General features: G+C 34.3%; 2 protein-coding genes across 2 annotated transcripts; both read left to right on the top strand.

Annotated features, from left to right (window-relative positions):
* Nucleotides 1-5,224: 5,224 nt before the first annotated feature.
* On the top strand, nucleotides 5,225-6,987 carry LOC130613218 (low-density lipoprotein receptor-related protein 1B-like). The gene is made up of 2 exons (XM_057434554.1): nucleotides 5,225-5,761; nucleotides 6,072-6,987. The coding sequence occupies exons 1-2, from the start codon at nucleotides 5,539-5,541 to the stop codon at nucleotides 6,365-6,367; spliced, it is 519 nt and encodes a 172-aa protein (XP_057290537.1). The 5' UTR covers nucleotides 5,225-5,538; the 3' UTR covers nucleotides 6,368-6,987.
* Nucleotides 6,988-9,568: 2,581 nt separating this feature from the next.
* On the top strand, nucleotides 9,569-11,385 carry LOC130612957 (keratin-associated protein 9-1-like). Its single transcript, XM_057434287.1, has 3 exons — nucleotides 9,569-9,592; nucleotides 9,816-10,710; nucleotides 11,288-11,385. Exons 1-3 carry the CDS (start codon nucleotides 9,569-9,571, stop codon nucleotides 11,383-11,385), a joined length of 1,017 nt encoding a protein of 338 aa, XP_057290270.1.
* Nucleotides 11,386-15,674: the final 4,289 nt, after the last annotated feature.

Genomic DNA, 15,674 nt, shown 5'->3' on the forward strand with positions numbered 1-15,674 from the left:
CTTTTTGTCTTAATTTTGGAACTGTAAGATCGCTCGCACGAACAGAATTTCCCCCTCTCAGCGCGCGCGTTTTGTCGCGCGGGAGCTTTTTTCTTATTGATAGGCCTGAAATATACGAAAAACTTTTGTTCGAATTTAAGACATGCATGTTATTGTTTGAATGTGTTAACAATCACAAAATATCAACTGTAATATTCGGGAATAATATTAACACTCTTTTTACTGTGCTTAAAATTTTAGATATTTATAATCATAAAAAATAAAAAAGTTTTTTTGCAAGTGTTTTTTCTTATCGCGCTAAAAAGTTTTATTTATATATTCTAAGAAATATTTATTTTTTTCATCAGGCTAAAAAGTTTTTTTAAGATAAATATTTAATGAAAACTTTGTTCTTGAACTTTTAAAATGCGATCTAAAAATCGTTTCGTTCTTAAATTTTTAAAACGCGATCTAACGAAGCTTTTCTATCGCTGTTCTTCCTTCTTAAACTTTTAAAACGCGATCTAAAAAATCATATCTATCGCCGTTTTTCGCTCTTAAACTTTTAAAATGCGATCTAACGAAGCTTTTCTTTCGCCGTTTTTCGTTCTTAAACTTTTAAAATGCGATCTAACGAAGCTTTTCTATCGCCGTTCTTCGTTCTTAAATTTTAAAAACGCGATCTAAAAAATCATATCTATCGCCGCTTTTTGTTCTTGAACTTTTAAAATGCGATCTAATGAAGCTTTTCTATCGCCATTTTTCATTCTAAAGTTTTAAAATGCGATCTAACGAAGCTTTTCTATCGCCGTTCTTCGTTCTTAAATTTTAAAAACGCAATCTAAAAAATCATATCTATCGCCGCTTTTCGTTCTTAAATCTTTATAACTCGTTGCATGCATAGACAAAACATATAACACTTCTTTCGTGTGCAGAACAATAACATTCCCTTACGTGTTTACGAATTTGGAGATACTTTAACAAATAAATACATGTGTGAATAAAAGATGTTCGTGTGCTGAAACAATGGAGACACGAAGAGTAATTCACTTTTTAAACATTTTTTTGTGTTAATCCCTTAGCAGCTGCAGTAATTATAAAAAACAAAAAACCACACGAAAATTTCATTCGATCGTTAAATGTCACGTGTGGGACACGAACTCTATTGTTTTGACATGCAAAAATAGATTATGTATTTAACAATGAATATAATAAAAACGAAAGTTCTGACGCTACCGAAAGCTCATGTAAAGGTGATAACTATCGTGCACATGTAACATTACATTCAGGCGGTACTGTAGCTAGAAAAGTCAGCAATTTCAATAAATCCAAAATTGTTCCTAGCAACTGGTTTGTTATGCATTGTTATGCAAAGAGTTCTATACTTTGTTAAATTTAAAACAATTTAAAACAAATCAGAAAATAATAAAACAATTTCTAAATGTTATGTTAATAAAAATGACACAATATGTAACAATTTTTTCAGAGATGATCCCTTATTACATTAGAAAATGCATAGATAAATGAGTTATTAATGTTTAGACAAGTAGACAGGTTTCCTTTAATGGCGATTCAATATAGGCAATTGAATATTACCATAGCCCTGAGTTAGCCCAAGCCATGTGAGGGAAATTGGGGAGACGGCACACTGTGTGGGCCGTTGGATGTTGCAGGGGAGTTGTCTGGCAGAGTGCTGACCCTAATTGAGTGTAGCTCAAAGAGAGCATTAAATACTCCAGGACTCCCCATCAAAGCCATGGCCCCATCCTGGAAATAATAGACAGGGTATATCCCTCGATATTTGTGAGGCTAGCTAGTCATGTAAAATATGCACATCTATCTATATTATTTCCAGAGAGCGGCAGTGTCTATCTTTGTGAAGCTCTTAGAAAACCCTTTATGTATATGATAACAGTTTTAACCACTTAGCAGATAGCCATATATACTATACTCTACAAATCGTATATTTATCGACAGAACAAAAGACAAATAGCTGCAATGCAATAAAAATGTAGTTGGCGCTTTGTACCATTTTAGTAAACTACCATCTTGCTTTGATGACGTAAAAATTATGAAAACAAACTAGATTGCCGGTACAGATTTTTGAGATTTAAATAACCTCGTTCCTAGGGCCTATTGTCTTTTCGTATAGTATGTTGAAACAATGGCGTGCAAGACGAAGAATAAGCTCCAAAAAAGTTAAATTTCAAAAAATTCCTTCCCACGCCACTAAAATTTAACCCCTCCACTTTCATTAGTGGATCGAGATTAAAAAAATACGTACTCAATAAATGGCCGCAACACCAGTAAAAACACAAATAAAGTAACAATAACTGTTAACGTGAGCAAGGGTAAACTTAACAAAGTATTAACGAATGGTAACTTAATGTCCCCTTCCTCCCTTTTGGAAGTAGGTGGAAGAGGTTTAAATATCTAACCTTGACACTTTCGTTTGCTTTTATTAATTAAAACAAAAAATACTTTTCCATCCCAATAATTCCTAATTTCAATACCGGATATAACTCGAATTATCCCGTTCTTGAACAGTTTTTGGAATTTCCTTGAATTCTACCTCAATGCTTTCTTACTTTTCTGGGTAACTGGACTACCGTATAATCCGAATGTTTTCATATTTGAACAATTCCCTGCCACATTCTTCTGGCAACAATCTGAAGTAGGTAAATCTCGCTGTCATAAGTACAAGTTCAAAACACCTTATAAAGATCATATTTAGTAGGCGGCATTTGATGTTCTAATAATATGAAATTACGGAGACCATGCCAGCTATTTGTTTGTTGTTATCAACGCCTTTAATAGAAACTATGACGAAACCTTTCACACGATATACTTATTCGCCTGGTGCATCGTAAGACGGTATACTCGTTCCTCACCTCTTTGGGATAATCCTCAAAAGTGCGGAAATGTTCTGAGAATATAAAACCGACTCGGTGGTTAAACAGCACTGTATTCCATTTTTCGGTTTTTTGACTAAAATATTTATCTGTAGTTCTAATATCTAAAATAATTTTTTGGGGGTTCACACTAGAATTTTGAAAGCATGCTATAAATTTAAAGCACAATTTAAAGCGTGCTTAATAATGTGAACGTATTTTTGCTTTATTGCAATGTCTTTCAAATTATGTTTACTTGCTTTAAACATGCTTTAAATAAAGCAAAAATAAGGAGTGCTTCGAGTCACTCTTAATTTTTGCGAATTGGTTTGCCATCATTTTATTGAGCCAATTTTGATCGTAAAATTTCTTCTTGTTCTGATAACAAGAAGAAATTTTCTTTCTTAGCCACATTAGCATTTCTCCATCTTTAATGACCAAAGATTTATCAAACGAAGAGTTTTTGTGTCATATCTGATTTCTATTCTCCGAAATAAATAATAGAATCGCACATTTACACACAAAACCAAAATATAGAAATGCACAAAACCAATCAAAAATTATGATAAGCTTCTCGAAAAAATGAAACAAAGAAATGAAATGTCACTTTTTATAACTAAAAATACACACTCTTCAGTGCAAAAACATGTTGGCAGAATTTCTCCCAATAAATGGCGTTTTTTTTTTTCAGTCTGTTCTTTCTGGTTCAGAGCTGGGCATTTATGGATTATTACATGAGATATAACGCTTTTTTATAAGAACCAGGATTGGCTTTTAGGGTGAGATTTTTTTTTTATGTTTATTATTTTTTGGTGCCATTTTAATAAAAGCGCGAAATATGTATACAAATCTTGTAAAGCGCGTTCCGTCTCTAAATTTGTACCCTCTGAAAATTTAGTGAAAGCGCAACCCACGCAATACAATCGAATCCTCCTATCTCGAACTCTTAATAGACCGGAAAAAATTTCGAGAAAGCACGACTGCGAGATAATGGTAACACCAGCAAAATGTAAGATAGTGTGGATTTAAGTTTTTAAATAGTTGCGGTATAATTCAGAAAACAGAATATGAAAAAAAAACTCGCCACTTCGAAAGATTAAAAACATTTGAAAATCATTCAAAAATTTGTAAACTGAAATTGTTCGAACACACAAATCTTCATAATGGGCTGGTTGAAAGATAACTTCAGAAAAGTTCGAGATAACAACTGTATTTTGTCGTTAGGGACAAAAAATTAGTTCGAGATATCAAATAATTCAAGAAAGCGGTGTTCGAGACAACGGGACAAACTTTAGGATGTAAAATGCTGGACCAAGGTTTTTGTTCGAGATAGCGCTTAAGTTCGAGACAGCGTCAAGGTGAGTCAACTGTGTTACTAAGCTTCCATTTACTTTCTTGACATCAAATCAGACTCTCAAATCTCGTTTGCAACAACCAGATTTTTGGGTTAATTATTTCTTTCTCTTCTAAGGTCAAAAAATTCGTGCAAATTAACAAAAAAATAACACGCTCTCAAGTTACAATATTTTTTCACTGTTTAAAGATTTCCCCTCGTTATTAGTTGCTGGAAAAAAAATGTGTTTCACCAAGTTTTCTTTAACGCAAAAATAATTTGTTCCAACTTTTTATGGATTTACATTTTTCACACTTTCAGCTCAAACCATAACAATTACTCAATGTTTAAATTTTTTTTTAGTTTAACACTTAGGCAAGGTAAAAACAAGTTTCACCGAAATTACTGATGCTTAGAAAGTGTATGATATAATTAACTTCGTGTTCCGCTTACGGCACACATTTTTGTACAGTGGAACACCTCAAGATCAAAAAGTATGATATGTCTCGTTACTTGTAAATATTTTCGTTTTTGGTTTTGTTGTTGTTCTTATTACTTGTTCGCGCTTTCCAAAACATAAATAGAGTTTGTTAAAGTTAATTGTACAGTAATTATATTTACTATGAGATGTTGTCGTTTCTAGTGAATTACGTATATGCGCACAGTGCATGTTCTTCCAACCCTAAATGCGGATACAATTTAGTCATCAAGCAATTATAGTTGGGGTTTTAATCTCAAAGAGATTTAAAACCGCTTTTTTATTTTTTACTGCTTTTGTGATCAAAAAGAGCTAATTCTTTTTGATCATGCAAAAAAATCCAGGTGTACCATGAGATAAGATTGAAGTTCCGACCTGTGATTTTATGGGTATAGAATCAGTTGATTATTTTCCAAATTGGTTTACGTGAAATTAAAACACTGGATATAGTTATGAAGAGCATCAACGAAAAAAACGTAATTTTTGTATAGAACAATGCTTTTTTATGGAATGTTTTTGTTAATTTCTAGTTATTGGAACGGTATTATTTGCATGTAGTGTTGCAGTAAATTTTGCATAATTAGCGAGAATTAAGACTCATTACTTCAAAAACAAATAATGATTTTTCAAAAAAATAAAAAGATTTATAAGCAATATTTCAAGTTCTTTCATATGAAACTAACTTGTTGTTTAAGTAAACTTTTAAGAAATATGCCCGCTATGTCTACTGCAAACACTTTTGAAGTTGGTCAAATGTGTGTATAAACACTTAATGGTGGAAGCTGTAGCAAAGAAAACTTTAATAGAAAGCGAATCTTCATGTTTTCACTAAGTATTGTTGTATTTCTTTTTAAGCCATGATTTGTAGCTTTATCCTGACAAGCTTTCACCTCTTATTACTATCACCTTACGTCACATCGTTTCCTGTAAAAAGTCTTAGTCTGAGCAAAGGTGTATTTGAATGTAAAAATCAAGAAAAGATACCAAGAGGATGGCAATGCGATGGCGAAACAGATTGTCAAGATGGGTCGGATGAGATCAATTGCTCCTTCATTAAAAGACCTTGCAACGATGCTTTAGGTAAGGGTAGAGTTTCATTGCAGATTTGCATGCAATTTATGCGTAAGTTTCACCCCATTCTCGGCCTCCCCACAGGGCTTTGTATGTTATTTATGTTGGCTATAGACTGTAGTTTTGTACAGAATTTTGCTTACTTTCTTATTATTCTAAACAATAGTAGACTTATTGTTTTTAAACTGGAATCTCAGCTTGTTATTAATATGAAACATCTTCTTATAAAAGAAAAAAGCTTGTATTACATGCTTTTCTCTTTTGATTTTTTTATCGACTCCATTGTTTAAGTATACCTACATATAATTGTTCTTATCAGGTGTTTCAAATGCACAGATCATCTCTGACAGCAATTTCCACGCCAGTTCGTCTTGTCAATCCTCAGAAGGCACCACCTTTCATCCATGGTATGCACGCTTGTTTCAAACAGAACAAGATAATGGAGCTGGTTCCTGGTGTGCAAGCACAATGTCACTAGAACCACATTGGATTGCAGTCAATCTGGGGAAAGAATTTGTTGTAACTAAAATAGCAACACAAGGTAGGTTTCAGTTTACCATTCATGGGACCCCTACATTGGTATTTTTAAAATTCCTTAGATTTAATTTACTCTAAATGTGGCACGTATATAGCGTATATAACCAGTAATAATGTTTTTCATCGGGAAATCTGTTGAGCAGTAATTGTATGAAAAGGTGTGAAAAAGCAGAAATTGTTTTTCCAGAGTGTCCTGATTGACCACGTTGTCTCACTTAACCGAGACCTCGCTACGTGTTTGTATGGAAAGCGAGCCAGCCAACCTAACCGGGTTAGCCAATGAACAGTCCCTTATTAATAATGTTTGTTTTTCCCCAGCTTGTTACAATTTACGCTTGTACTCTTTACTAAGACATAATTTCAATCCTTTTTTAGGTAGATCTTGTATGTCGGAATACGTCACGAAGTTTAAGCTCCAACTTAGTGTCGATGATGTAAATTGGGAAGTTTACAAATATTATGGCCATCCAAGGGTAAAGAAGGATATTTTGTGATTCCATTACACTTTTTTCCTTTATAATAATATGCTTTATAAGAACATCCAATTTCACCAATTGGATTTTTAACTGCTGCTTCATTAGGATTATAAATCCCATTATAGTATAGTCACTATTTTGCACGATTATCACAAGCTTACCTGAACGTCTCATGCTACTCTGCTGAAGCTGAAATTGAAACAAGATTGATTGACTTACTGGTCTATTCTCTAACACATATGGACAGAACTGTTTTACACTGAAACAGACCACTCTATCTGTTAATTAGAAAAAAATCTTTTAATAATTTATTTATTTCTATTTCAGATATTTAGTGGTAGCAGCGATTCGAATACAGTCGTTTATAACAAACTAGAGCACCCAATAAAAGCCAAATCAATTAGAATATTCGTTATGGAGTATCATTCGAAGCCTTGTTTACGATTTGAAGTTTACGGATGCGACACGTGCATAACTAAGCCTAACCAAGATTGTTGTTGCTGTTGCAACAAATGTGAGCCCTGTACTTGCGTTCCCACGTGTTGCGAAAAGCCGTGTGACGTATCGTGTTGCGATAAACAATGTCACTGCTCTTGCTGTGAAAATAAATGTTTATCACCTGACCCATGTGAGATACCGTGTGAGATTAGAAAACCATGTTTGAATCATTGTACATGCTGCAACGGACAAGATCTGATGCCACATCAAGATATATCCCCAGTATCTTGTTGCAAGGATCCATGCCCAACAACTTGCTATCCATGCCCCGGAACATGTTGTAAAAAACCTGACCAAGCAATTTGTTGTAAAAACCCGGCAACTTGTAAAGAACCATGTCCGACGACATGTTGTAAAGAGCAATGTCCAAATAACTGCTGTGAGAAGCCTTGTCCACAAAATTGTGACGAGAACTTACATAAAACAACATGCTGTGAGAAACCAAACTTACCACAGGAATGCAAAAATCTATGTGAGAAGTCAAATTGCGAAAAATACAACAATGATATGTCTCCTAAAGGACCCTGCCGAAATCAGTGTTGTTGTGAATCGTGTCCTACAACCTGTTGTACAACCTGTTGTACAAGGCCTTGTACGGAATGTCCATGCACTCCCTGTCCAACTGTCCCACCAACAACTCCGACAACAACGACTATGCATCCTCCAATTCACATAACCACACCACCTCCCACATTACCGTACTGTCCACCGTCTTATTGCACAAGTGGGTGTATTTGTTTAGATCCTCAGCCCGGAAGATGATATTGTCTGTCTAATAAATAGGACAATGTAATGACGCTTTTTAATTGGAAAGTAAACAATTTTTTCTTGTTTGCATAATAATAATATTAAAAATGTCAATTGGTTTTCCTTTTCAGTTTACTACTGAGAATAATTGCACACTTTCATGAAACGTTGCAGTTTGAGGGGCATAATTTAATAGAATAATTTTAAAAAATTCCCCACCTTTTTTTATCATCCAAAATTAGACTTCTTCTGACGGACCTGATTTTGTGCGTATTAATAAGATGTAGACAAAGAAACTCGATTTAGTGCCACATTTTTGTACCCCTGCGATGCTACATTTCTCCATTGCACGCGCGTCTTTTTTTGTGCAGCGAAAAAAAAATGTTTATAAAAAAATTTTATAGTGTCACGAAATTGTCCTAACGCTAATAGCGTATAGGTATGTTCTAAACAGTATATACGTAAAAGCCTTAAAACTTTCTTGTTATATTTTTAAATGTCGCAGTCTTCCTTATTTTGTCGTGACCATTGTTCTTTTGCCTTAAAACTTTTAGAATATTTTAAACGACGTACATACACAATAATTAATCATAATCATTCATTGTGTTTTGTCGTGCAAAGAACGGTTAAAAAGGAAGACAAACTCTTTTAACCAGTGCATTTTCTCTACAAATTGCTATACAATTATATCTACTAATATTTACATACAATTTATCATATCTTTCAATTTTTATAGTAATACGGTTCAAAACATAAATATAACCACTACATACTTTTACTGTTCCTTTACTAATAATAAGTATAAAATGTTAGTTTTTCAACATAAGTCGACGAAATTCTGTTTGTGGAAAATAACCGCAATGGGGAAATGGTGTCAACGTAGCGTACTGTGTATTATAGTGCGCCTGATAAACGTGAACACAAAGCATGCTTTCAGTTTTCACTTTGATGTAGCTTTTTTCTTCTGTTCCTACAAATTCAAATTTCCAGCTTGAAGCACAATCTTCAGTGAGACGAAACTCGTCATTAACAGCATGGACACAAAGATTGCCAGCCATCAATGTCCCATATGTATCGATTTGAAAATATGTGTATTTAGAGGAACAGAAATCAAGCTTTAACGTTGATTCTTCATATGAGATACAAAACTGTTGTCCATGTGTTAGTTGTATCTTAAAATTTTGATGTGAGGAAGTGTAGAATGTGTAACCAAGTGCGTATTCCAGTTTTGTGTTGCACAATTCTGCTGTGATCAAACTACAAGAAAACGTGTCGTTGTTTTCATGGTGATAGATCTGTGTACATGCGCATCGCAGGGTATTAATGCAATCCCAAAAGCAGCCTGTCAAACGATTCGTCCGAGTTGTAGATAAGACACCAGAATGTGATACTTTCATATCATCAGCAACATGGTGTAAGGTTAGCTGGCGATATTCTGCCAGTGATGTGGAGATATATGTGATGAACCAAAGCAGTTTTCGCATCTTTCAATTCCTTCCTAACACTTCTGTTTCTATGTTTTGTAGAAAAAAAATGAATAATAGTTGAGGAAAATAATATGTGTAAAAATTTAATGATCACTGTACATTGAGAGAAAAAGTGGGGCAGTAACATACATTCAATGAATTGATTTAATTTTGTATTTAATAATACTCTGAATATTACATTTTAAATTGAACCAAGATTGATTGACTTACTGGTCTATTCTCTAACACATATGGACAGAACTGTTTTACACTGAAACAGACCACTCTATCTGTTAATTAGAAAAAAATCTTTTAATAATTTATTTATTTCTATTTCAGATATTTAGTGGTAGCAGCGATTCGAATACAGTCGTTTATAACAAACTAGAGCACCCAATAAAAGCCAAATCAATTAGAATATTCGTTATGGAGTATCATTCGAAGCCTTGTTTACGATTTGAAGTTTACGGATGCGACACGTGCATAACTAAGCCTAACCAAGATTGTTGTTGCTGTTGCAACAATTGTGAGCCCTGTACTTGCGTTCCCACGTGTTGCGAAAAGCCGTGTGACGTATCGTGTTGCGATAAACAACGTCACTGTTCTTGCTGTGAAAATAAATGTTTATCACCTGACCCATGTGACATACCGTGTGAGATTAAAAAACCATGTTTGAATCATTGTACATGCTGCAACGGACAAGATCTGATGCCACATCAAGATATATCCCCAGTATCTTGTTGCAAGGATCCATGCCCAACAACTTGCTATCCATGCCCCGGAACATGTTGTAAAAAACCTGACCAAGCAATTTGTTGTAAAAACTCGGCAACTTGTAAAGAACCATGTCCGACGACATGTTGTAAAGAGCAATGTCCAAATAACTGCTGTGAGAAGCCTTGTCCACAAAATTGTGACGAGAACTTACATAAAACAACATGCTGTGAGAAACCAAACTTACCACAGGAATGCAAAAATCTATGTAAGAAGTCAAATTTCGAAAAATGCAACAATGATATGTCTCCTAAAGGACCCTGCCGAAATCAGTGTTGTTGTGAATCGTGTCCTACAACCTGTTGTACAACCTGTTGTACAAGGCCTTGTCCGGAATTTCCATGCACTCCATGTCCAACTGTCCCACAAACAACTCCGACAACAACGACTATGCATCCTCCAATTCACATAACCACACCACCTCCCACATTACCGTACTGTCTACCGTCTTATTGCACAAGTGGGTGTATTTGTTTAGATCCTCAGCCCGGAAGATGATATTGTCTGTCTGATAAATAGGACAATGTAATGACTCTTTTTAATTGGAAATTAACCAATTTTTCTTGTTTGCATAATAATATATATTAAAAATGTCAATTGGTTTTCCTTTTCAGTTTACTACTGATAATAATTGCACACTTTCATGGAACGTTGCAGTTTGAGGGGCATAATTTAATAGCATAATTTTAAAAAATTCCCCACCTTTTTTTATCATCCAAAATTAGACTTCTTCTGACGGACCTGATTTTGTGCGTATTAATAAGATGTAGACAAAGAAACTCGATTTAGTGCCACATTTTTGTACCCCTGCGATGCTACATTTCTCCATTGCACGCGCGTCTTTTTTTGTGCAGCGAAAAAAAAATGTTTATAAAAAATTTTTATAGTGTCACGAAATTGTCCCAACGCTAATAGCGTATAGGTATGTTCTAAACAGTATATACGTAAAAGCCTTAAAACTTTCTTGTTATATTTTTAAGTGTCGCAGTCTTCCTTATTTTGTCGTGACCATTGTTCTTTTGCCTTAAAACTTTTAGAATATTTTAAACGACGTACATACACAATAATTAATCATAATCATTCATTGTGTTTTGTCGTGCAAAGAACGGTTAAAAAGGAAGATAAACTCTTTTAACCAGTGCATTTTCTCTACACATTGCTATACAATTATATCTACTAATATTTACATACAATTTATCATATCTTTCAATTTTTATAGTAATACGGTTCAAAACATAAATATAACCACTACATACTTTTACTGTTCTTTTACTAATAATAAGTATAAAATGTTAGTTTTCCAACATAAGTCGACGAAATTCTGTTTGTGGAAAATAACCGCAATGGGGAAATGGTGTCAACGTAGCATACTGTGTATCATAGTGCGCCTGATAAACGTGAACACAAAGCATGCTTTCAGTTTTCACTTTGATGTAGCTTTTTTCTTCTGTTCCTACAAATTCAAATTTCCAGCTTGAAGCACAATCTTCAGGGAGAAGAGAAGAAGGTAAGAAATCAAAGTTGGGGATTGAATTTAGTAAGGGTACGTGAAAACATAGTTTCACGGCATACGCGACATATGAGTTGTCTTGTTATACCAGGAAAAGTATATTACTTAAATCAGTTTTTCAAACTCGTCTTCCCAATCAGTAATACGCATTTTTGTTTTTAAAAAAATAGTTATCACTTTCTACATAATTGGAAACGAAGCCAACATCGTTCCTAGGACTCTTTTACGGCTTTAATGTTCTGACAGGTCGCCTTGTCGGATAATATAGGCGTAGAAGCACTGGGGACGAGGTTGGGAATAAAAAAAGCATGGAAAAAGAGAGGTTAAACATCAACAACACCCTCTTTCCTGGGTTTTTACCTTTTTTGGATCAGAGAAGACGGCATAAAACAACCTGATATCGTTGAGCATTTTGGTTTTATTCTCTCATATTAGACTGCTGGGGTAGCCCTTTTATTACAACTCTTTTAGCATATGGCTTTATTTACTAAATTATATATAATGATAACCTATATCATGTTGCAAAGATTAGATATGCGACCTCGTTCCCAGAGCTTTCTGTCTCTCATCTGCGCTGCGCTTATTACTAGGTCTGAGGAAAAAGGCCTCACTGTCCAATGTACAAAAAGAAACAGCAGGTCCTGGGATCGAGGTTGATGACCATGCTCACCCAACAAATCACTGGTAATTCACCTCCCTTCATTTATTTTAGTTTCCTAGAAGTCATTGGTGATTAAGAGTATTGTTGCAGCTGAGTAACGCGATGAAGTGAGGTCTGATAAAGTCTAAAATAACCCGCACAGACTCACTTAAATGTTTAAAGAAGAACAGCTCGCTAAGTTACTCAGATTTATACTGACAGCACTCTATGATTTCGTTTACTTAACATTTGTAAAGAGTTGTAAATGGTTAATTAAGTTGGCTTTATTGCTATACAAATTTTTCTTTTTTCCTTCTTTTTTCAACAATTTTAACCCCAAAACCACCACAACGATACAGAATACAGACATTGGACTTGGGTTGACGATCTAAGGATTTGAACTAATGGTTTTAGCGAAGCTTTTGGTCTAAATGTCAAAAATCGCCGAATGAATACGGTGCAGAGAAGTTATAAGAACCTTTACTACAATCCTAAATAAAATATAACAAAAGTCCTGACACAAAACTGAATGTTGCATATAAAAAACCGGCTCCTTCTCTACCCTTTCTCAAATGTCAAAAACATTAGTGACAAGAGAACGACATTAAGAAGAAAATAGTTTTTGTCATTGACACTAAAGCAAGGTCATTGAACTGGAACGGCACGGTTAATTAAACCTATTCGGTGTGAACGTAGAATCGAAAAAAGGAGCTTAATTTTATTTTTATTAATTATTTTTACATTATCTGCGAAGGAGTGTTCAGGGTAAATTTGAATGGTTCTTGCCCTTCTTCCGATAAGTTAATATGCGGTTTACCGTCTGACGTTAGTTGCGTCGGCCGTCATTGTTTACATTTCTACATGATGATGTTGGTTTATTTTCAAGTAATGAAAGTGAGAATGGTCAGTCTATTTATAATTTGTAAATTACAGCATTTGTAAAGAATAAAGACGAAGTGATAAATAAATAAAATGTATTTTTTACTGTCATTTATCTTTATATTAAATAATTTTTTATGTTTACAAACAATAACCATACAAAATAATTATCTTGTTCCTTTCAAGAAAAAGAAGACGGACCTCTTTTAAAGATGATGCCATAAGTAGACGCTACAAAATGTAGAGTTTCGATTTTCAACTTTTGTCTCCTACACAGAATGGGAAATAAGTTAAAAGAAAAGAAATAAACACATTCGCAGTGAAGAACAATAAATAAATTCATTCGAGAACCACTAATGTGAAAGGCGAATTACGGGTATTAATATAACAGACAGCCTATGGAAAATCAAAGAGAATTTGCACGTCAATAAACAAAATCGACAAAAATATATCGCATTTGTTATTTTTAGCGTAAAGATAGATAGATAGATAGATGTGCATATTTTACATGGCTAGCCTCACAAATATCGAGGGATATACCCTGTCTATTATTTCCAGGAGGGGCCATGGCGTAGATGGAGAGTCCTAGAGTATTTAATGCTCATTTTGAGCTACGCAGACCCAATTAGAGCCCGCGCTCTACTAGACAACTCCCGGCAACATCCAACGGCCCACACAGTGTGCCATCTTCCCAATTTCCCTCACATGGCTTGGGTTAACCCGGGGCTATGGTAACATTCACTCGCCCATGTTGAATCGCCGTCAAGAGGAATCGAACCCCGGTCTCCCGCACAGAGTACGAGAGCTATAACCACTAATCTACGGCGCCAGTAGATTTCGTACGTCACCCAGTCTTGGCTGACAGACAGACAATGACTAGTATTATAGAGATTGTATGCTTGCTAAAATTGTGTGTTATTGTCAATATAAACATGTTGGGCTGACTATATACATATTTTTCCACTGACGCTTTTCACTGTATTTGGATCATAACAATTTCATTTAGTTATTTTCACTTGGAAGTGCTTCTTTAAACTGATGGTGTGGTTGTTTTCTTTTAATGTCTAAACAATACGGAAGTGGCGACAAGTATGATATAAACAAAACATCCATCTACCTGTACCTGTTTATTCTCGGATATATAAATGTGTATTAAATTTTCATGAAATGAGAAAAGTAAAAAAATAGACAAGCTTCGAAGTACAAGAGTTTACTTTGTAATAAGAATAATTTATTCCAAATTTAAGTTTTGTCATTAATTTATAATTTATCAATTAGAGATCTTTTTTTTCTTCACTTCTTTTATGAATTTCTATATATTTCACATATCTCAGCCACATCCATCCACACCGGCTAATCACATTTCCACCTGTGCCCAAAACTCTTATGGGACAGAGTAAACATAGAACAAATAGGGAAAAGAAAAGGAAAAAAAATTCCTTTCATTAACTTTTTTTTAAATCTTTTTCCCACACTCTGGTATACCCATCTTTTCATGCAAAAAACTACACACAACGGTAAACAACAACGGACTCATTAAAATTCAGTTCCGTTACTAAAATCCCAAGAGGTTTTCCTTATCGAAATAAAATTTTTAATAACTTTTGTTTTAGAAATCCCAAGACTTATATAGCTAAGTGGATATCTAACGTCAACCTTACCGCCTTTGTACAGTCATATATGATGGAACCCTTTTAATAGAACATAAAGTTATGCTCCAATTTCAACAGACGGTGTTAACACGCGCAATTTTACGCCTTAGCTTTCTTTCCTTTGGACTTTCAATCCTGTTCTTTCACGATATTTCTAATACAAGTGGGAGTTTTAAGTGCTTCGTATCATCTTCATTGATAGCAGTACCATATATGCTTAGAGGTTGTCCTGGGTGAATAATCATAATGAGTTGGTTTTATGTTGATATTTATTCGATGTTTTAAGGAGTGATTTTAATATTTTAATTTGGAATGCTTTTTGTTTCCGCTATTTTATGAATTACAACCAATATGGTGGATTATAGAAAGCGCATAAGCTGTTTTGAGATTTAGCAAGAAAAAAAATGACACGCAGATACTGTTCTGAAAACGGTAAGAGGTTTCAAAGGAGGATTTCCACTAGGTGACTTAGGATGGCTGTAACGGAAACTCAAACTTGACTGAATGTTGTTAGAACTTAATACACGTTTGTTTGTTTTTTTGTAAGGAAATAAGAACTTATTAACACTGTGAGGCTGGAATCCTTCAAAAAACGAAGCAAAGCAAGAGTCAGGCTGAAGTGAGAAAATATGAAAAAGAAGAAACAGCAGAAGTTTTAAAAACAACAATAGTTTCTGAGAATTTTCTCTTTTCATATAGCGATAAAACAAGTGAATTGGTCTTTCCAACCAGTAACAAGTAAC

This window comes from Hydractinia symbiolongicarpus, chromosome 10, assembly GCF_029227915.1.
Source record: "Hydractinia symbiolongicarpus strain clone_291-10 chromosome 10, HSymV2.1, whole genome shotgun sequence".
Lineage (NCBI taxonomy): Eukaryota > Metazoa > Cnidaria > Hydrozoa > Anthoathecata > Hydractiniidae > Hydractinia > Hydractinia symbiolongicarpus.

Bases quoted from the DNA above. Each gene is read 5' to 3' on its own strand.
- LOC130613218 (XM_057434554.1), top strand. From the start codon at position 5,539: ATGATTTGTAGCTTTATCCTGACAAGCTTTCACCTCTTATTACTATCA. The intron at 5,762-6,071 runs GTAAGGGTAGAG...TGTTCTTATCAG, and splicing joins ACCTTGCAACGATGCTTTAG to GTGTTTCAAATGCACAGATC.
- LOC130612957 (XM_057434287.1), top strand. From the start codon at position 9,569: ATGTGTAAAAATTTAATGATCACT. The intron at 9,593-9,815 runs GTACATTGAGAG...TTTCTATTTCAG, and splicing joins GTAAAAATTTAATGATCACT to ATATTTAGTGGTAGCAGCGA. The intron at 10,711-11,287 runs GTGGGTGTATTT...TAAAACTTTTAG, and splicing joins TCTACCGTCTTATTGCACAA to AATATTTTAAACGACGTACA.